The 22,288-nt window shown below is 38.5% G+C and overlaps 1 protein-coding gene across 3 annotated transcripts in view; it reads right to left on the bottom strand.

Moving 5' to 3' along the window:
* LOC128656711 (amine sulfotransferase) overlaps positions 1-22,288 on the bottom strand; it is a 130,259-nt gene that overhangs the window by 21,291 nt on the left and 86,680 nt on the right. For all 3 annotated transcript variants that reach the window (XM_053710815.1, XM_053710814.1, XM_053710816.1), the window contains one exon: positions 13,336-13,430. In XM_053710815.1, coding sequence (XP_053566790.1) covers positions 13,336-13,430 — 95 coding nt within the window. The remainder of the gene's footprint in view (positions 1-13,335; positions 13,431-22,288) is intronic.

Below are 22,288 nucleotides of genomic sequence, written 5' to 3'. Positions count from 1 at the left end.
ATTATCTACAATTAAACCTAACACTACTATCAATAAATGAATTAAATACAATATCTACAAATAAATACAATTTAATAAACTAACTAAAGTACAAAAAATAAAAAAGAACTAAGTTACAAAAAATAAAAAAATATTTACAAACATTAGAAAAATATTACAACAATTTTAAACTAATTACACCTACTCTAAGCCCCCTAATAAAATAACAAAGCCCCCCAAAATAAAAAAAATGCCCTACCCTATTCTAAATTACAAAAGTTCAAAGCTCTTTTACCTTACCAGCCCTGAACAGGGCCCTTTGCGGGGCATGCCCCAAGAAATTCAGCTCTTTTGCCTGTAAAAAATCTTCAGGGGCTTAGTGTTAGGTTTATTTAAGGGGGGTTTGGGTTAGATTAGGGGTATGTGGGTGGTGGGTTGTAATGTTGGGGGGGTATTGTATGTGTTTTTTTACAGGCAAAAGAGCTGAATTCTTTGGGGCATGCCCCGCAAAGGGCCCTGTTCAGGGCTGGTAAGGTAAAAGAGCTTTGAACTTTTGTAATTTAGAATAGGGTAGGGCATTTTTTTATTTTGGGGGGCTTTGTTATTTTATTAGGGGGCTTAGAGTAGGTGTAATTAGTTTAAAATTGTTGTAATATTTTTCTAATGTTTGTAAATATTTTTTTATTTTTTGTAACTTAGTTCTTTTTTATTTTTTGTACTTTAGTTAGTTTATTTAATTGTATTTATTTGTAGATATTGTATTTAATTCATTTATTGATAGTGTAGTGTTAGGTTTAATTGTAAATAATTGTAGGTATTGTATTTAATTAATTTATTGATAGTCTAGTGTTAGGTTTAATTGTAACTTAGGTTAGGATTTATTTTACAGGTAATTTTGTAATTATTTTAACTATTTTAGCTATTAAATAGTTCTTAACTATTTAATAGCTATTGTACCTGGTTAAAATAAATACAAAGTTGCCTGTAAAATAAATATAAATCCTAAAATAGCTATAATATAATTATAATTTATATTGTAGCTATATTAGGGTTTATTTTACAGGTAACTATTTAGCTTTAAATAGGAATATTTTATTTAATAAGAGTTAATTTATTTCGTTAGATTTAAATTATATTTAACTTAGGGGAGTGTTAGGGTTAGACTTAGCTTTAGGGGTTAATCCATTTATTACAGTAGCGGCGAGATTTGGTCGGCAGATTAGGGGTTAATAATTGAAGTTAGGTGTCGGCGATGTTAGGGAGGGCAGATTAGGGGTTAATACTATTTATTATAGGGTTATTGAGGCGGGAGTGAGGCGGATTAGAGGTTAATAACTTTATTATAGTAGTGGTGCGGTCCGCTCGGCAGATTAGGGGTTAATAAGTGTAGGCAGGTGGAGGCGACGTTGAGGGGGGCAAATTAGGGGTTAATAAATATAATATAGGGGTCGGCGGTGTTAGGGGCAGCAGATTAGGGGTACATAAGTATAACGTAGGTGGCGGTCGGCAGATTAGGGGTTAATTGTAGGTAGCTGGCGGCAACGTTGTGGGGGGCAGGTTAGGGGTTAATAAATATAATATAGGGGTCGGCGGTGTTAGGGGCAGCAGATTAGGGGTACATAAGTATAACGTAGGTGGTGGTCGGCAGATTAGGGGTTAAAAAAATTTAATTGAGTGGCGGCGATGTGGGGGGACCTCGGTTTAGGGGTACATAGGTAGTTTATGGGTGTTAGTGTACTTTAGAGCACAGTAGTTAAGAGCTTTATGAACCGGCGTTAGCCCAGAAAGCTCTAACTACTGACTTTTTTCTGCGGCTGGAGTTTTGTCGTTAGAATTCTAACGCTCACTTCAGACACGACTCTAAATACCGGAGTTAGAAAGATCCCATTGAAAAGATAGGATACGCAATTGACGTAAGGGGATCTGCGGTATGGAAAAGTCGCGGCTGAAAAGTGAGCGTTAGACCCTTTCCTGACTGACTCCAAATACCGGCGGTAGCCTAAAACCAGCGTTAAGAGCCTCTAACGCTGGTTTTCACGGCTACCGCCAAACTCTAAATCTAGGCCTTAGTGTTTATTTTATAGGTAAGTATTTAGTTTTAAATAGGATTTTTTTTTTAATTATAGGAATATTTTTTTAATTATAGGAATATTTTTTTAGATTAATTTAAATAATATTTAAGTTAGGGGGGTGTTAGGGTTAGGGTTAGACTTTGGGGTTAATTCATTTAATATATTGGCGGGGGTGTAGATTAGGGGTTAATCAATGTACTGTAGGTGGCGGCGGTGTAGGGGGGGCAGGATAGGGGTTAATAAATGTAACGTAGGTGGTAGCGGGGTCTGGGTGCGGCGGTTTAGGGGTTCAACAATTAATTTATTTGCTGCGGGGTCCAGGATCGGCAGGATAGGGGTTAATAACTTTATGTAGGTGGCGGCGGTATAGTGGGCGGCAGATTAGGGGTTAATAGGTATAATGTAGGTGGTGGCGGGGTCCGGGAGCGACAGTTTAGGGGTTAATATATTTATTTAGTTGCGGCGGGGTCTGGGAGCGGCGGTTTAGGGGTTAATAAGTATAAAGTAGGTGGCGGTGGTGTAGGGGGGCAGATTAGGGGTTAATAGGTATAATGTAGGTGTGCGGCGGGGTCCGGGAGCGGCGGTTTAGGGGTTAATATATTTATTATAGTTGTGGCGGGGTCCAGGAGCGGCGGTTTAGGGGGTAATAACTTTATTTAGGTGCGGGGGGCTCCGGGAGCGGAGGTTTAGGGGGTAAAACAGTATAGTTTAGTGTGGGTGCTTAGTGACAGGCTAGCAAGAAAGCTGCGAAGAAGCCGATGAGCAGCAAGATCGATAACTGTCAGTTAACAACAGTCCGCTGCTCATCGCACCGTACTTGGTGCGCGGCTTCTTGACAGCTTTCTTGATAACTTTGGCTAACGTATTCAGGTCCGCGGCGGCGATGGTAGGCGAGCGTATTAGACCGGCGAATGCAGGTAAGTAGATGGCTTGATACATAGAGGCCAAAATATGGAAGTCCATGAGTAACAATAAATGGAGGGATTAAAATAAAGAGCTTTTTTCTCTGAGAAATTAAATCCATGAACCAAAAATGTATTTTATGACTAACTAATTATATAGGCACAATTATCAAACTGAGACAACTGCCTGAAGGACCTTTCTACCAAAGGCTGCTTCTGACGAAGCAAAAACATCAAAATGGTAAAATTTAGTAAAGGTATGCAGAGAAGACCAAGGTGCCCAATTTACCAAGTGTCTGTCCGACATGATCCGTTAAGCGGTTTATGTCCGACAGACATCGCTGAATGCCAACAGCATACGCTGTCGGCATTTAACATTGCACAAGCAGTTCTGTTCATCTGCTTGTGCAATGCCGCCCCCTGCAGATTCACCGCTAACAGGGGGTGTCAATAAACCCGATCGTATACGATCGGGCAGATTGATGTCCACAGCCACAGAGACAGCGTACAAATTAAGGAGCATCGGTCTTAAGACTGCTGCTTCTTAACTGCTGTTTCCTGCAAGCCTGAAGGCTCGCGCGAAAACAGGGGCCATTCGGCCCTTGATACATTGTCCCCCATGTGGCCGTTTTGCAAATTCAACTGAAGACTTATTCTTAAAAGCCCAAGATGTGGCAACCAATCTAGTAGAATAATCTGTAATTATCTGTGACGGAGGCTGACCCGCCTCCACGTAAGCTTTGTGAAGCAAAAGTTTAAACCAAGAGGAGAAAGAAATAGCAAAGGCTTTCTGGCCTTTCTTAGGACCAGAAAAAAGAGGAAACAGTGCATTAGTACACATAGAAACATCATTAGATTGATCAGTATGCAATAAAAAATCTAAGCATGAGTCACATAAATGAGCTGAAGAAGCTACTTCAGTTATTTTACAAGTACACTTAGCTTTGGTAGAAAGATGTTCATAGTAGTTCCTATGATAAATTTAGGGACAGATTCGTGTTGCTCCATTATAGCAAAAGTTTTCATGAAAAAAAATTAGATGCAATAATTACTTTTATTACTTTCTTAAGGCAAGCTTTTTGAGGGAAAGGAAAAAAATATATGCTCCTTTATATAGCTTTGTATGGACGTTAAAGCACTAAGCCATGTAGCCTAGGAAAGCAGTAACCGTCAGGGCGCACAATTTTCAATAAGGCAAAAAAGGTGCACTAGTGTGCGCATCTTTTGATCTGTTGCCCTGTGTGCATAGTATGACGCACTGATGCGCCAACAGTGACACACATTAAAATTGTAAAATCTAAGAGCGTGAATAATGGCGCACAACATTATTTCTTGATCTCCTTGTGTGAAAAATAGGCGTGTGAATCCAACGTGCACCCGCATGCGCATGTAAAAAGTTTGGGCGCAAACGATGACTAATTATGCCCCGGGTTTAATAAAATGCAAGAGGAGTAGTAAGTATCTGTCCCAGGGTCATACATACACATATACATACTGTATATATTTAAACTTTTACACATTTTAAAAGTGCTGTAAACATAGCTGTGTGTCTATTAAAAAAATACAAAACGTATTTACCAATAGGCACTCGTCCAAGACAGTCAAACCAGTACTGAAACATATCAGCAGAGGTAATGGAATAGGAGTATAATGTCTGTAAAGGGAGGCAGAAGTCAAGTCCTTGCGACCGAATTTACAGAGAGCCTATAAACAGGCTGACCATATTGCCGCTTTAAAAAGGCACACATATGAAAAATACATATGTCAGGGCTGTTTTCAGGGCTGTTTAAAGAAATATTTTGTATAAGAACCCTGACATATGTATTTTTCATATGTGTTCCTTCTTAAAGCGGCAATATGGTCAGTCTACCTATAAAGGATTTCCCATGTGGCGAAAACATTGTATCATAGGGCAGTACTCCAATCACATCCCTCTGACAAGCACTGTACTCTGAGGGGAACTGGACTTCAATATGCTCTGAAGCACCTTTCACTGAAGAAATAAAGCACATTTGTTATGCTTCAACCACCTCCAATGAAGGCAAAGTAAAAACTAAAGTATGAGTGAGGTGGGAGGAGTTTTATAGGTTTTTGAGTTTTGGGAAACTTTGCCTCCTGTTAGAAATGTATATCCCATACGTAACAGGTCGTGGACTCTCGCCACCTATATGGAAGAAACCAATTCTGCCAAACTTGTAGGGGGGGGGGGGGGGCAACTGTTTATGGGCAATATATAAATGGAAGTTTGAATCCATATGAATCAATAATGTCCTGAAATATTCAGAGTAATTAAGATTCTGGCACTGCTGAATTTTCAAGGTTTTCTACAACAATGCCAAAGTCAATAGTCATGCAGTATTGAAGGAATAGAAGCTACTAAGAATTTATGGGAAATCTAACATTGGATAATATTCCTGCAGATCTGGACTAAGAGGCAGATTATCTAAACATGGTCCGAGTTTATCAGATGGAATAGCAAATTCACATTTTATGCATGATAACACCACAATGAGGATATCCAGATGTAGATTTAAATAACTTCCAACAATTGTCAAGCATGTCAGTTCTTTAGCTTTATTCCATCCCACCTGTTGACGTGAGTGAAAGTTAAGTTTTCTATCACAGATATTCAAATGGATATGTGTCCCGGATTATATGCATCATCCGTAGAGAACATGTGAAGTTAATTGCCATGGCCATGGTATCCTTTACTGAGACAATTATCAAAAAAATTTTCATCGGCCACACATGCATGTCACATAAAGGGGTGGAGCCAATTCTGTAATAGATACTCTGATTCAGGCTAGAAAGCCTGTAACTAGAAAAATTTACCATAAAATATGGAAAAAATATATCTGTTGGTGTGAATCTAAAGGATTCCCATGGAACAAGATAAAAATTCCTAAGATTCTATCCTTTCTACAAGAAGGTTTGGAGAAAGGATTATCTGCAAGTTCTCTGAAGGGACAGATCTCTGCTTTATCTGTTTTACTTCACAAAAGACTGGCAGCTGTGCCAGATGTTCAAGCATTTGTTCAGGCTCTGGTTAGGATCAAGCCTGTTTACAGACCTTTATCTCTTCCCCAACAGGAAATGGCAAAGAGTCCCAGCAAAGCTGGTCACATGATCCCTCCTAGGCTCCGCCCACCCCAGTCATTCGACCGACGGACAGGAGGAAATATATATAGGAGAAACCATATGATACCGTGGTGACTGTAGTTAGAGAAAATAATTCATCAGACCTGATTAAAAAACCAGGGCGGGCCGTGGACCGGACACACCGTTGGAGAAAGTAATTTATCAGGTAAGCATAAATTCTGTTTTCTCCAACATTGGTGTGTCCGGTCCACGGCGTCATCCTTACTTGTGGGAACCAATACCAAAGCTTTAGGACACGGATGAAGGGAGGGAGCAAATCAGGTCACCTAAATGGAAGGCACCACAGCTTGCAAAACCTTTCTCCCAAAAATAGCCTCCGAAGAAGCAAAAGTATCAAATTTGTAAAATTTGGCAAAAGTGTGCAGTGAAGACCAAGTCGCTGCCTTACATATCTGGTCAACAGAAGCCTCGTTCTTGAAGGCCCATGTGGAAGCCACAGCCCTAGTGGAGTGAGCTGTGATTCTTTCAGGAGGCTGCCGTCCGGCAGTCTCATAAGCCAATCGGATAATGCTTTTAAGCCAAAAGGAAAGAGAGGTAGAAGTCGCTTTTTGACCTCTCCTTTTACCAGAATAAACAACAAACAAGGAAGATGTGTGTCTGAAATCTTTAGTAGCCTCTAAATAGAATTTTAGAGCACGGACTACGTCCAAATTGTGTAACAAACGTTCCTTCTTTGAAACTGGATTCGGACACAAAGAAGGTACAACTATCTCCTGGTTAATATTTTTGTTGGAAACAACTTTCGGAAGAAAACCAGGCTTAGTACGCAAAACCACCTTATCTGCATGGAACACCAGATAGGGCGGAGAACACTGCAGAGCAGATAACTCTGAAACTCTTCTAGCAGAAGAAATTGCAACCAAAAACAAAACTTTCCAAGATAGTAACTTAATATCTACGGAATGTAAGGGTTCAAACGGAATCCCTTGAAGAACTGAAAGAACTAGATTTAGACTCCAGGGAGGAGTCAAAGGTCTGTAAACAGGCTTGATCCTAACCAGAGCCTGAACAAATGCTTGAACATCTGGCACGGCTGCCAGTCTTTTGTGAAGTAAAACAGATAAAGCAGAGATCTGTCCCTTTAGAGAACTTGCAGATAATCCTTTCTCCAAACCTTCTTGTAGAAAGGATAGAATCTTAGGAATTCTTATCTTGTTCCATGGGAATCCTTTAGATTCACACCAACAGATATATTTTTTCCATATTTTATGGTAAATTTTTCTAGTTACAGGCTTTCTATCCTGAATCAGAGTATCTATTACAGAATCTGAAAACCCACGCTTTGATAAATCAAGCGTTCAATCTCCAAGCCGTCAGTTGGAGGGAAACCAGATTTGGATGTTCGAATGGACCCTGAACAAGAAGGTCCTGTCTCAAAGGTAGCTTCCATGGTGGAGCCGATGACATATTCACCAGGTCTGCATACCAAGTCCTGCGTGGCCACGCAGGAGCTATCAAGATCACCGAGGCCCTCTTCTGATTGATCCTGGCTACCAGCCTGGGGATGAGAGGAAACGGTGGGAATACATAAGCTAGGTTGAAGGTCCCAGGTGCTACTAGTGCATCTACTAGAGTCGCCTTGGGATCCCTGGATCTGGACCCGTAGCAAGGAACCTTGAAGTTCTGACGAGACGCCATCAGATCCATGTCTGGAATGCCCCATAATTGAGTTATTTGGGCAAAGATTTCCGGATGGAGTTCCCACTCCCCCGGATGGAATGTCTGACGACTCAGAAAATCCGCTTCCCAATTTTCCACTCCTGGGATGTGGATCGCAGACAAGTGGCAGGAGTGATCCTCCGCCCATTGAATTATCTTGGTCACTTCTTTCATCACCAGGGAACTCCTTGTTCCCCCCTGATGATTGATATATGCAACGGTCGTCATGTTGTCTGACTGAAACCTTATGAATTTGGCCTTTGCTAGTTGAGGCCAAGCTCTGAGAGCATTGAATATCGCTCTCAGTTCCAGAATGTTTATCGGGAGAAGAGACTCTTCCTGAGACCATAGAAAGACTGAGCGGGATGAACGGTGAGGCTGTACACTGTTAAGCAGTCGACTACCATACACACATTGGGACAGTCATTTTGGCTCCTTTACCTTGGGAAACTCCTGTGACCCTAAGAGAATTACTATTGCATGTAATATTGTGGTGTTTTTATATATTTTAAAGTTTTTAATCAATCTACTTTGAAGGAGATTACATTTAGAGGCCTAGTTATCAAGCCGTCAACCGCAAATACGTCGGAATTCCGCAGTGTAATTGTGGCGAGCTTGATTCGACCTAGTTATCAAAGCCTACAGACCGGCAAAAGTTGAAATTTGTGACGTAACATATGATCCGCCAGTCTCAATCCGACACAGATCGATGCTTACGTCAGATGTTTCGAATACAAATTCGGCACTATCTGACAACTTTTGCAAGTTAACAAATTTCTAACAGGTACACTCGCGGCTATTCCGGTCCGGCGTACCTGGTTTTCAATCCACCTCCCTGGAGGCCGCGGATTCCATAGGAATCAATGGGAGTCTGAAAGCAGAGAAAGCTTATGTTCGATGCTGCCAGATATCCCATTGATTTATATTGTAGAAAACAAGTAACGTTTACACCTAACACCCTAACATATACTCTGAGTCTAAACACCCCTAATCTGCCTCCCCTGAAATCGCCGCAAGCTAAATAAAACGTATTAACCCCTATCCCGCCGCTCCTGGAGCCCACCGCAACTAAATAAAGTTATTAACCCCTATCCCGCCGCTCCTGAATCTTGCCACAACTGTAATAAAATTATTAACCCCTAAACTCCTGGCCTCCCACATCGCCATAAACTAAATTAAGCTATTAACCCCTAAACCTAACAACCCGCTAACTTTACATTAAAATTACATCATCCCTATCCTATAATAAATTAAAACTTACCTTTAGAATTCAAATAAACTATATTAAACTGTTAATTAACCTACCCTAACTATTATACTACAATTACATTAAACTATATTAAACTATTAATTAACCTACCCTAACTATTATACTAAAATTACATTAAACTACCAATAAAATTAACTATATTACATATTTAAAAACCTAACCCTACTCAAATTAATTAAATCTACAATTAAAAATTATAAAAAAATAAAAACCAAGTTACAAAAAAATAAAAAACATTGTTACAAAAAACCCCCCACAATATCAAAAATAAAAAACAATTACACCTAATCTAATAGCTCTATCAAAATAAAAAGCCCCCCCAAATAAAAAAAACCCTAGCCTACAACAAACTACCAATGGCCCTTAAAAAGGGCCTTTTGTGGGGCATTGCCCCCCAGAAATCAGCTTTTTTACCTGTAAAAAAAAAAATACAAACACCCCCCCAACAGTAAAACCCACCACCCACACAACCAACCCCCCCAAATAAAAACCGTATCTAAAAAACTTAAGATCCCCATTGCCCTGAAAAGGGCATTGCCCTTAAAAGGGCTCTTTTACTGCCCAGACCCTACTCTAAAAATAAAACCCACCCAATAAACCTAACACTAACCCCCGACGATCCACTTACAGTTTTCGAAGACCGGACATCCATCCTCATCCAAGTGGCAGAAGTCCTCATCCAAGCAGGCAGAAGTCTTCATCCAAGCAGGCAGAAGTCTTCATCCAAGCGGGCAGAAGTCTTCATCCAAGCGGGCAGAAGTCTTCATCCAGACGGCATCTTCTATCTTCATCCATCCATCCGGCACGGAGCATCCTCTTCTTACGATGGTCAACGAACAATGATGTTTCCCTTTAAGGTACGTCATCCAAGATGGCGTCCCTTAGAATTCTATCAGCCAATAGGAATTTAAGGGGGAAAATCCTATTGGCTGTTGCAATCAGCCAATAGAATTGAGCTTTCATCCTATTGGCTAATCCAATAGAATTCTATCAGCCAATCGGAATGTAAGGGACGCCATCTTGGATGACGTACCTCAAAGGGAAACTTCATTCTTCGTTGACCATCGTAAGAAGAGGATGCTCCGCGCCGGATGTCTTGAAGATGGAGCCGCTCCGCGCGGAAGGATGAAGATATAAAAGATGCCGTCTAGATGAAGACTTCTGCCCGCTTGGATGAGGATGAATGTCTGGTCTTCGAAAACTGTAAGTAGATGGTCGGAGGTTAGTGTTAGGTTTATTTAAGGGTATATTGGGTGGGTTTTATTTTTAGAGTAGGGTCTGGGCTGTAAAAGAGCTAAATGCCCATACAAATGCCCTTTTCAGGGCAATTGGGAGCTTAGGTTTTTTAGATAGGGTTTTTATTTGGGGGGTTGGTTGTGTGCGTGGTGGGTTTTACTGTTGGGGGGGGTGTTTATATTTTTTACAGGTAAAAGAGCTGATTTCTTGGGGGCAATGCCCCGCAAAAGGCCCTTTTAAGGGCCATTGGTAGTTTATTGTAGCCTAGGGTTTTTTTATTTTGGGGGGCTATTAGATTAGGTGTAATTGTTTTTTATTTTTGATACTGTGGTTTGTTTGTTTTTGTAACTTAGTGTTTTTTATTTTTTTATTTTTTGTAACAGTTTTTATTTTTTGTAATTTAGTCATTTTTAATAGTAGATTTAAAAAATTTGAGTAGGGTTAGGTTTTTAAATATGTAATATGTTAATTTTATTGGTAGTTTAATGTACTTTTAGTATAATAGTTAGGGTATGTTAATTAATAGTTTAATATAGTTAAATATAATTTAAGTATAATAGTTAGGGTAGGTTAATTAAAAGTTTAATATAGTTTATTTTAATTCTAAAGGTAAGTTTTAATTTATTATAAGATAGGGATGAGGTAATTTTTAATGTAAAGTTGTTAGGTTTAGGGGTTAATAGCTTAATTTAGTTTATGGCTATGTGGGGGGCTGGCAGTTTAGGGGTTAATAGGTTTAGTAAATGGTAGTGATGTGGGAGGCCAGGGGTTTAGGGGTTAATACATTTATTTAGTTGCGGTGGGCTCTGGCAGCGGCATGATAGAGGTTAAAAGTTTTTTTAAAGTTGCGGTGGGCTCCGGGAGCGGAGGGATATGGGTTAAACATTTTAGAATATTGGTGGTGTTTAGTAACAGGGTATAAATAAAGTTGGTAAAAAGCCGAATAGCAGCAAGATCGATGACTGCTAGTTAACAACAGTCCGCTGCTCATCGCGCCGTACTTGGTGCGCAGCTTTTTTTATAAATATGGAGAGCGTATTCAGGTCCGCGGACGTGATGTTAGGCGAGCGTATTGGTGCCGTCGAATGCAACAAAGTTGACGCTTTAATAAATAGGCCTCTTAGAGTTAATTGGTTGCCTGGCAGATTAAAGCCAGGCGTGCACTGACCTTAGAGCTACTAAAGCACTCACTATGAATAGTATTTCGGCCATACATTCATTGTAAACATATTTTATACTATGCTACACTATTGAGTGTTTTTGTTTCTTTAATGAACAAAGAAATTGCTTTATTAGACAATACCAACACTGTTATTTATACTCTTTTAGTCACAATTATCAGTAGTATCACTGTGTATAATTCTGGCACTTTCAAGAAAGGCCCAAATTTTCATCCCAATCCTCAAAAAATGTTGGTGACTTGGTTTCTGTACACGATTGCAGCATCTAGATATTCCTGCTCCAATTGTCATGAAAAACAAAATCTACCTCTTCAGCTTATTATGTAATTTGGGATCTTTTATTTTTTAAATGTAATCATTCAATACATTCAACACAATCCTTGTACAACAGATATTACTATGAATCAATCTTTTGGAGTTAGCTATTATCTATAAGGCCTTAGTTTCAACATTTTGAAGCTTTAAGTCTCAATTATTTCAGCTGTTTTCAGACATTGGCTCATGTCTGTCCTTCAGAGAGACCTGTTAAATCTCACTAGAATTTACCTGGGGTGTTTAATACTTATTGAAAGCACCATTTGAGCCTTTTTAAGCCTCTCATGGTTTCTAACTCTGAAAGCTATCTTTTTGGTACTTATTATTAGTTATTTTTTAATCTATAAAAAAAATAATACAATTATATATATACACACACACACTATATATAATTATATAAGTCGCTGGTTAATGCTCCTGCAAGCTTGCGGGAGCACATTGCACTTAACATAATTAACCAGAGGTCAGACCTCTGGTTAATTTAAAAATTGTCCCCCAATTGTCCTAATTGTCCCCCAATTGTCATCTAAATAAAGTGGACAGTTCCTTTATTGAAATAAAAAATATGAGCACCTTTTTAATAAAAACAAACAAACTGCACAAAGCAGTTATCAGTTATAAGGGGTTTAAAGTTGGGGAATGTGAGAATATATATGTATATAATTAATATACATATATATTTTCATCATGCTGCCCAACGCTGCACGAATTACCCCTGTGCTGCGATAGGTACTAGGTCACGGCATGAGAACGAGGCTCCCATTGGACCCTATGGAAGCACGCTCTCGTGAGAACAAGGCTTCCAGGCAATGCGCATTCACATTGAGCCTGACTTGTAATTCCAGTGCACATTTGTGTGTGCGGGTATTACTGAGTGGGGAGCAAATATTGCTGTTGTGAAAGCACAATTTAACGCTCCACTTGTAATCCAGGCCACTATGTTTTAGATATTGTGACACAATCTTCACACTTTTCCATTGTTGAGCTAAAACAGTGAGAGCTGCAGTGGGAAAATTGTTAGAGAACACACCAGACCTAGTGGAGAACTTTCAGTTATACCCATAGAACACTTTTCTTCAGCTCACTAGCAGAGCTGGCAAAACTCATTTTAAAATAATGAAAACAATATGAATTTTGTATTTAGAAGTATGAATTTCACAGTGCATTTGAATCTACAGTGTAGTTTAACTAGCATTTCTACTGTGTCTGTAAATAGTTTTTTTACATAGGAATTATACAGAACAATTTTGTCATTTTTAATGAGATTTAACAATAGAATTTTTAACTACCTCTTTTTATTTAAATAAGCCCTATTGTAATTTATGTATCTCCTTCACATGCAGAGAACACCCCTTTATAAACACGCTATTCTCAAGGTAAAAACTATCTTTACAGAATGCCCCCGGGGGCTTTTTAGTAATGTCAGCATTCTTAGAGCATCTCACAAGCCCAGAGACCTTTAGATAATTGGGCCATTTGTATTACTTTTATCCTGCATACATTTTAAGGTGAGAGATTTATGTACAAGTATGTGCATGTTGTGTATATATTAATTTGCTTACCATTTTCATGTCTTCATACTTCAAAAATAGAATATTATAATCTTCACTGTTGGAGTACCAGCCTTTTATATGGTCAAACCAAGAACCTATAGCAACTGTAAATAATAACGTTAGATACAAAATTGAAATAAAAAGAAATAGAACCTTTACGCTTATGCATGAAATTGTGTTATTTATAGTGACGGTGCCATTTTAAAGCTTTCTACTAAACAAATAAAATAAAAAATATATTACTAAATATTATCATTGTTTTTTGTGGTTAGTTTAGTTATTCGAAATAAATTAAGAAAATTATTTATTGTACATACAGCTGTACAGTGTATTATTGTGTACATAATGTAATTGTGGGAAGTACAGATTACATATTAGGCTATGTACAGTATACAGAATTTTTACATTATTTTCTACTTAACCCATATACTGTACAGTATTACCTTACCAACCTTTGCTGTGTACATATATACTATACTATGGTGTTCACACAACATCCAAATCACATAACGTCCTATTTCCCAGAACGTATTATGCACGTTAAGTGACACCTGTATAAAAACCACAGATGCACCTGGAACTGCTAAAAACTCTCAGACATTAATACAAATTAAAATGCAACAATGATAGTACAGGTTAAATTTGTATATTTTTTTCTATTTCACAAAAAAATCAATTGTGAGCTAAGTTATCAAAAACTGCAGAAATAAAGGGTTTATTAAATATGCTGAAAATGGCAAAACCCACTCACCAACACTATGAGACCATATTTACATAGCAAGCAGTACCAATAATACTGTAAATTCACTGCTATGCAAAGCTGCAAACTGAATCCACTTTTCATTATATATTTTGTATTTCATTCACTTCTGTATCGTAATACAGGTACAAATCCCCAAATCCAGAATTCCAAAATCCAAACTTTTTAATTAATATTTTTTTTACAAATACAAATAGTCTATATTTATAAAAAAAAAAAACAATATTACCTTTCTGATTAAAGTACTGTACTATCTTTATGAGGAGACTATGGCCTCTAGTTATCAAGCCGTCAACCTCAAATACGCTGGAATTCCGCAGCGTATTTGTGGCGAGGCTAATTCGCCTTAGTTATCAAGCCCTGCTGCCTGGCAAAAGTAGAATTTTGTGACGTAAGCTTCGATCCGCCAGACTCAGTCCGACACAGATCGATTCTTACGTCACTCCAGATGTTCCGAACACAAGTTCGGCACAATCGGACTACTTTTGCTAGTTATCAAAAAACTAGCAGGTACGCTCGGCACTTTTCCGGCCCAGCGTATCTGGTTTTCAATCCGCCGCCCTGGAGGTGGCAGATCCCATAGGAATCAATGGGAGTCTTACCATAGCGAAAGTTCATGTTCGCTGCTGCCCGACATCCCATTGATTCCTATGGGAGATGTCTGCACCCAACACCCTAACATGTACCCCGAGTCTAAACACCCCTAATCTGTACCCCCTACACAGCCGCAACTAAATACATTTATTACCCCCTAAACCGCCGCTCCCGGACCCCGCCGCAACCTACATTATACATATTAACCCCTAATCTGCCGCCCCCTACACTGCCACAACTAAATAAAGTTATTCCCCCCTAAACCGCCGCTCCCGGACCCCGCCGCAACTATAATAAATATGTTAACCCCTAAACCGTCGCTCCCGGACCCCGCCGCAACTACAATAAATATGTTAACCACTAAACTGCCAATCCCGGACCCCGCCGCCACCTACATAATACCTATTAACCCCTATCCTGCCCCCCCTACACCGCCGCCACCTATAATAGATTTATTAACCCCTAAACCTAAGTCTAACCCTAACACCCCCCTAACTTAAATATTAATTAAATACATCTAAATATTATAACTCTTATTAACTAAATTATTCCTATTTAAAACTAAATACTTACCTGTAAAATAAACCCTAAAATAGCTACAATATAAATAATAATTATATTGTAGCTATCTTAGGATTTATTTTTATTTTACAGGTAAATTTCAATTTATTTTAACTAGTTACAATAGCTATTAAATAGTTATTAACTATTTAATAGCTACCTAGTTAAAATAAAGAGAAATGTACCTATAAATTAAAACTAACCTAAGTTACAATTACACCTATCACTACACTATCATTAAATAAATTATTCCTATTTAAAACTAAATACTTACCTGTAAAATAAACCCTAAGATAGCTACAATGTAATTAATAATTACATTGTAGCTATTTTAGGATTTATATTTATTTTACAGGTAACTTTGTATTTATTTTAGCTAGTTAGAATAGTTATTAAATAGTTATTAACTATTTAATAACTACCTAGCTAAAAGAAATATAAAATTACCTGTAAAATAAATCCTAACCTAAGTTACAATTAAATCTAACACTACACTATCATTAAATTAATTAAATAAATTACCTACAAATAACTACAATTAAATACAATTAAATAAACAAACTAAAGTTAAAAAAAAAAAAAATAAGTTACAAAAAAAAAAAAAAATAAGTTACAAACATTTCAAAAATATTACAACAATTTTAAGCTACTTACACCTAATCTAAGTCCCCTAATCAAATAAAAAAAAACCCCAAAATAAAAAATGCCCTAACCTATTCTACATTAAAAAGTTAACAGCTCTATTAACTTACCAGCCCTTAAAAGGGCCTTTTGTGGGGCATACCCCAAAGAAATAAGCTCTTTTGCCTGTAAAATAAAAATACAACCCCCCCAACATTAAAACCCACCACCCACATACCCCTACTCTAACCCAAACCCCCCTTAAATAAACCTAACACTACCCCCTGAAGATCATCCTACCTTTAGCCGTCTTCAGCCAGCCGACCACCGATGGAACAGAAGAGGACATCCGCAGCGGCCGAAGTCATCATCCAAGGGGCGCTGAAGAAGTCTTCCATCCGATTGAAGTCATCATCCAAGGGGCGCTGAAGAAGTCTTCCATCTGATTGAAGGCATCATCCAAGGGGCGCTGAAGAAGTCTTCCATCCGATTGAAGTCATCATCCAGGCGGCGTCTTCAATCTTCATCCATCCGGAGCGGAGCCATCTTCAGACGAGCCGACGCGGAGCCATCTTCAGATTTTTCCTACCTTAATTCCTATCAGCCAATCGGAGTTCGAGGGACGACATCTTGGATGACATCACTTAAAGGAACCGTCATTCGTCGGGAAGTCATCAGTGGAAGAAGATGGCTCCGCGTCGGCTCGTCTGAAGATGGCTCCGCTCCGCTCCGGATGGATGAAGATTGAAGAAGCCGCCTGGATGAAGACTTCAATCGGATGGTAGACCTCTTCAGTGCCCCTTGGATGATGACTTCAATCGGATGGAAGACTTCTTCAGCGCTCCTTGGATGATGACTTCGGCCACTGCGGATGTCCTCTTCTGTTCCATCGGTGGTCGGCTGGCTGAAGACGGCTAAAGGTAGGATGATCTTCAGGGGGTAGTGTTAGGTTTATTTAAGGGGGGTTTGGGTTAGAGTAGGGGTATGTGGGTGGTGGGTTTTAATGTTGGGGGGGTTGTTTAGTTAGTTTATTTAATTGTATTTAATTGTAGTTATTTGTAGATAATTAATTTAATGATAGTGTAGTGTTAGGTTTAATTGTAACTTAGGTTAGGATTTATTTTACAGGTAATTTCTGTATTTCTTTTAGCTAGGTAGTTATTAAATAGTTAATAACTATTTAATAACTATTCTAACTAGCTAAAATAAATACAAAGTTACCTGTAAAATAAATATAAATCCTAAAATAGCTACAATGTAATTATTAATTACATTGTAGCTATCTTAGGGTTTATTTTACAGGTAAGTATTTAGTTTTAAATAGGAATAATTTATTTAATGATAGTGTAGTGATAGGTGTAATTGTAACTTAGGTTAGTTTTTATTTTACAGGTAAATTTCTCTTTATTTTAACTATGTAGCTATTAAATAGTTAATAACTATTTAATAGCTATTGTACCTAGTTAAAATAAATTGAAATTTGCCTGTAAAATAAAAATAAATCCTAAGATAGCTACAATATAATTATTATTTATATTGTAGCTATATTAGGGTTTATTTTAAAGGTAAGTATTTCATTTTAAATAGGATTAATTTAGTTAATAAGAGTTATAATATTTAGATGTATTTAATTAATATTTAAGTTAGGGGGGTGTTAGGGTTAGGGTTAGACTTAGGTTTAGGGGTTAATAATTTTATTATAGTGGCGGCGGTGTAGGGGGGGCAGGATAGCAGTTAATAAATTTATTATAGGTGGCGAGGGTGTATGGGGGCATATTAGGGGTTAATAAATTTAATATAGGTGGCGACGGTGTAGGGGGGGCAGATTAGGGGTTAATAAGTTTAATATAGGTTGTGGCGGGGTCCGGGAGTGGCGGATTAGGGGTTAAACAATTTATTTAGTTGCGGCGGGGTCCGGGATCGGCAGGATAGGGGTTAATAAATTTATTAGAGGTGGCGGTATAGGGGGGGCAGGATAGGGGTTACTAGGTATAATGTAGGTGGCGGTGGGCTCCGGGAGCGGCGGTTTAGGGGTTAATACATTTTTTTATAGTTGCGGCGGGGTCTAGGAGTGGCGGTTTAGGGGTTAATAACTTTATTTAGTTGCGAGGGGCTCCGGGGGCGCCGGTATAGGGGGTAGAACAGTGTAGTTTAGTGTGGGTGCTTAGTGACAGCTTATCAATAAAGCTGGGAAAAAGCCGAAGAGCAGCGAGATCAGATGAGTGATAACTATCACTGTCCACTACTCATCGCCCCGTACTTGGTGCGCGGCTTTTGGACAGCTTTATTGATAACTTTGGCGAGCGTATTCAGGTCTGCAGCGGCGATGGTAGGCGAGCTTAGGCAGGCGTATTGGGGCCGGCAATGGCAGGTAAGTAGACACGTTGATAACTAGGCCTCTTTGTATTCAAAATTCTATAAAACTACCATTAGGTTACATGTATAAGCTGTATAATGACATCTAAATATTGCCTAAATCACATACGATATTGTTGAATACACTTGGACCCACCCCCTCTCCACACTGTCCCATTTTAAAGATTCAATATACAAATTTACAAAATCCAACTCTTCTGAAATCCAAACCTATTCTTTTCCCAAGCAGTTTGGACAAAGTTTTTTTTTTTTTTACCTGTACTGCATTTGTCTTCTTATCAGGATATGCAGGTGATTTGAAGGTAATGCTCCTTAATGAAATTTAAAACATCTTACAGATACATATATAAGCAATTAAGCACTGCAATGCCAAAGAAAAGTTTAAAATAATATAAAGGTACATGAAACCCCAAATTTTTCAAGTTTCCAATTTACTTATATGATTAAATTTGCTTTGTTCACTTGTTATTCTTTGTTGAAGAGATATATAGATAGGTAGCATGCACGTGTCTGGAACACTACATGTCAGGAAATAGTTCTGCCATCTAGTGCTCTTGATAATGTATAACATTCATCAAAAACAGAGGTAAGTGGAGTGGTGTAGGTGGCCAGGAGTTATTTCAACTTCCACATATTTTGCTGCTGTGTTATAAGCAAAGTCTCTGAAGAAAGCACTTAAAGCCTATGCACATTCATGAATAACAGTTGGCAAGTGTAGATTATTTGCTTGAGGACCAGGTGTTACAGAAAATAGCGTTTGTGTAAACATCAGTGTCTGTAATATTCATTGCTCTGGTCCAACAACATTTCGTCAAATAATCCCAAACCGACAATTAGGGATGTCGCGAACTGTTCGACGGAGAACAGTTCACTGCGAACATAGCTTGTTCGCGTTCGCCGCTGCGGGCGAACATATGCGATGTTCGATCCGCCCCCCTTTGTGTCATCATTGAGGAAACTTTGACCCTGTATGTCACAGCCTTCTGACACATTTGAGCCAATCAGCAGCAGACACTCCCTCACAGACCCTCCCAGCTCCTTGGCAGCAGCCATTTTAGACTCATTACGATCTTGCTTTCTTAGTGAGAGGAGCTTTAGTGTTGCTGCTGCTGACATAATAGGGAAATAGATAGCTAGGCTAGTGTATTTAGTGTCCACTACAGTCCAGAAGGACTCATATAATCTCTGCTGTAAGGACAGCACCCCAAAAAGCCCTTTTTAGGGCAATAACTTCAGTCTTTTTTTTTTTTTTTTTTGTATTTTTATTTGCATTTGCCTGGCTTTCAGCCTGTGTGTGAGGCTCACAGCATATACTGTGATTAGTGCCACCACTGATATCTGCTTAACAATACATTAGTGTAAATTTAACCAACAAAACTTTGAAATCATTTTGCTAGTGTAATCTAATTTCATTCTCTATCAGGCCTGTGTGTTTCTGGTTTACACAGCATACTGTGGTTAATTGCTGCCCTACCTAGCAGCCACCACTCATACCTGCTTAACATTATTTTAAATTTTTAAAAAAACTTTGAAATCATTTTGCTAGTGTAATCTAATTTTATTTTCTATCAGGCCTGTGTGTTTCTGACTTACACAGCATACTGGGGTTAATTGCTGCCCTACCTAGCAGCCACCACTCATATCTGCTTAACATTATTTTACATTTAAAAAAAAAACTTTTAAATCATTTTGCTAGTGTAATCTAATTTCATTTTCTATCAGGCCTGTGTGTTTCTGGCTTACACAGCATAATGTGGTTAATTGCTGCCCTACCTAGCAGCCACGACTTATATCTGCTTAACATTATTTTAAATTTTAAAAAAAAAACTTGTAAATCATTTTGCTAGTGTAATCTAATTTCATTTTCTATCAGGCCTGTGTGTTTCTGGCTTACACAGCATACTGTGGTTAATTGCTATCCTAGCAGCAGCCAGCCACCACTCATATCTGCTTAACATTATTTTAAATTTAAAAAAAAATCTTTGAAATCATTGTGCTAGTGTAATCTAATTTCATTTTCTATCAGGCCTGTGTGTTTCTGGCTTACCCAGCATACTGTGGTTAATTGCTGCCCTACCTAGCAGCCACAACTCATATCTGCTTAACATTATTTTAAATAAAAAAAAAAAAATTGTAAATCATTTTGCTAGTGTAATCTAATTTCATTTTCCATCAGGCCTGTGTGTTTCTGGCCCACATCATATAGTGTGATAAATAGCTCTTTTTTCCACCACTTATATCTGGTGTAACATTAGAGTAAATTAAAAAAAAAAAATTACGTCAGTCTGCTATTGTTATATAATTTTAGTTGCCAGGCAAGCCTGGCTGCCATTAGTGCCAGCCTGTGTGTCAGGCTGCCAGCATATACTGTGCCTACTTCCATCCTCAGTGCCAGACCACCACTCCAATCTGGTGTAACATTATTTTAAATTTTGTAAAAAAAACCTTTTACATCAGTCTTCTAGTGTTATTTAATTTTAGTTTACAGGCCACCCTGCCACCACTAGTGTCAGCCTGTGTGTCAGGCTGCCAGCACATACTGTGCCTAGTTCTATCCTGAGTGCCATCACTCCTATCTGTTGTAACATTAGTGTCACTTTTTTAAAAACAAACTGTTACATCAGTCTGCTATTGTTATTTAATTGCAGTTGCCTGTCTGCCAGCGTGTGTGCCCGGCCCACTTTCCAACTAGTGCCACGAATCATATTTGTTATAACAGTAGTGTAAATATTTAAAATAAAAACTTTTTTGACTGTGAATCATCAGCCTGCTAGTGCAATTGAATTGCAGTTGCCTGCCTGCCAGCGTGTGTGCCAGGCCCACTTGCCAACTAATGCCACCAATCATATTTGTTATAACAGTAGTGTAAATATTAAAAAAAAAAATTTTGACTGTGAAAGATCAGTCTGCTAGTGTAATCTAATTGCAGTTGCCTGCCTTCCAGCGTGTGTGCCAGGCCCACTTGCTGCCAACTATTGCCACCAATCATATTTGTTATAAAAGTATTGTAAATATTTAAAATAAATAATTTTTTTACTGTGAATCATCAGTCTGCTAGTGCCATTGAATTGCAGTTGCCTGCCTGCCAGCGTGTGTGCCAGGCCCACTTGCCAGCTAGTTACACCAATCATATTTGTTCTAACAGTATTGTAAATATTTAAAATAAAAAATTCTTAGATTGTGAATCATCAGTCTGCTAGTGCAATTGAATTGCAGTTTCCTGCCTGCCAGCGTGTGTGCCAGGCCCACTAGCCAACTAGTGCCACCAATCATATTTGTTGTAACAGTATAGAAAATATTTTAAATCAAAACTTTTTTGACAGTGAATCATCATTCTGCTACTAGTGCCATTGAATTGCAGTTGCCTGCCTGCCAGCGTGTGTGCCAGGCCCACTTGCCAACTAGTTACACCAATCATATTTGTTCTAACAGTATAGTAAATATTTAAACTAAAAAATTCTTAGATTGTGAATCATCAGTCTGCTAGTGCAATTGAATTGCAGTTTCCTGCCTGCCAGCGTGTGTGCCAGGCCCACTAGCCAACTAGTGCCACCAATCATATTTGTTGTAACAGTATTGAATTTTTTTTAAATCAAAACTTTTTTGACTGTGAATCATCAGTCTGCTAGTGCCATTGAATTGCAGTTGCCTGCCAGCGTGTGTGCCAGGTCCGCTTGCCAATTAGTTACACCAATCATATTTGTTCTAACAGTATTTTAAAATTTTTAAATAAAAAAATCTTAGATTGTGAATCATCAGTCTGCTAGTGCAATTGAATAGCAGTTTCCTGCCTGCCAGCGTGTGTGCCAGGCCCACTAGCCAACTAGTGCTGCCAATCATATTTGTTGTAACAGTATTGAAAATATTTTAAATCAAAACGTTTTTGACTGTGAATCATCAGTCTGCTAGTGCCATTGAATTGCAGTTGCCTGCCTGCCAGCGTGTGTGCCAGACCCACTTGCCAACTAGTTACACCAATCATATTTGTTCTAACAGTATTGTAAATTTTTAAAATAAAAAATTTCTTGACTGTGAAACATCAGTCATCTA

The sequence above is a fragment of the Bombina bombina genome, chromosome 4 (assembly GCF_027579735.1).
Source record: "Bombina bombina isolate aBomBom1 chromosome 4, aBomBom1.pri, whole genome shotgun sequence".
NCBI classification, from domain to species: Eukaryota; Metazoa; Chordata; class Amphibia; order Anura; family Bombinatoridae; genus Bombina; species Bombina bombina.
The sequence above is the reverse complement of the archived record's forward strand: the minus strand, read 5'-3'. Positions and strand labels throughout refer to the sequence as shown.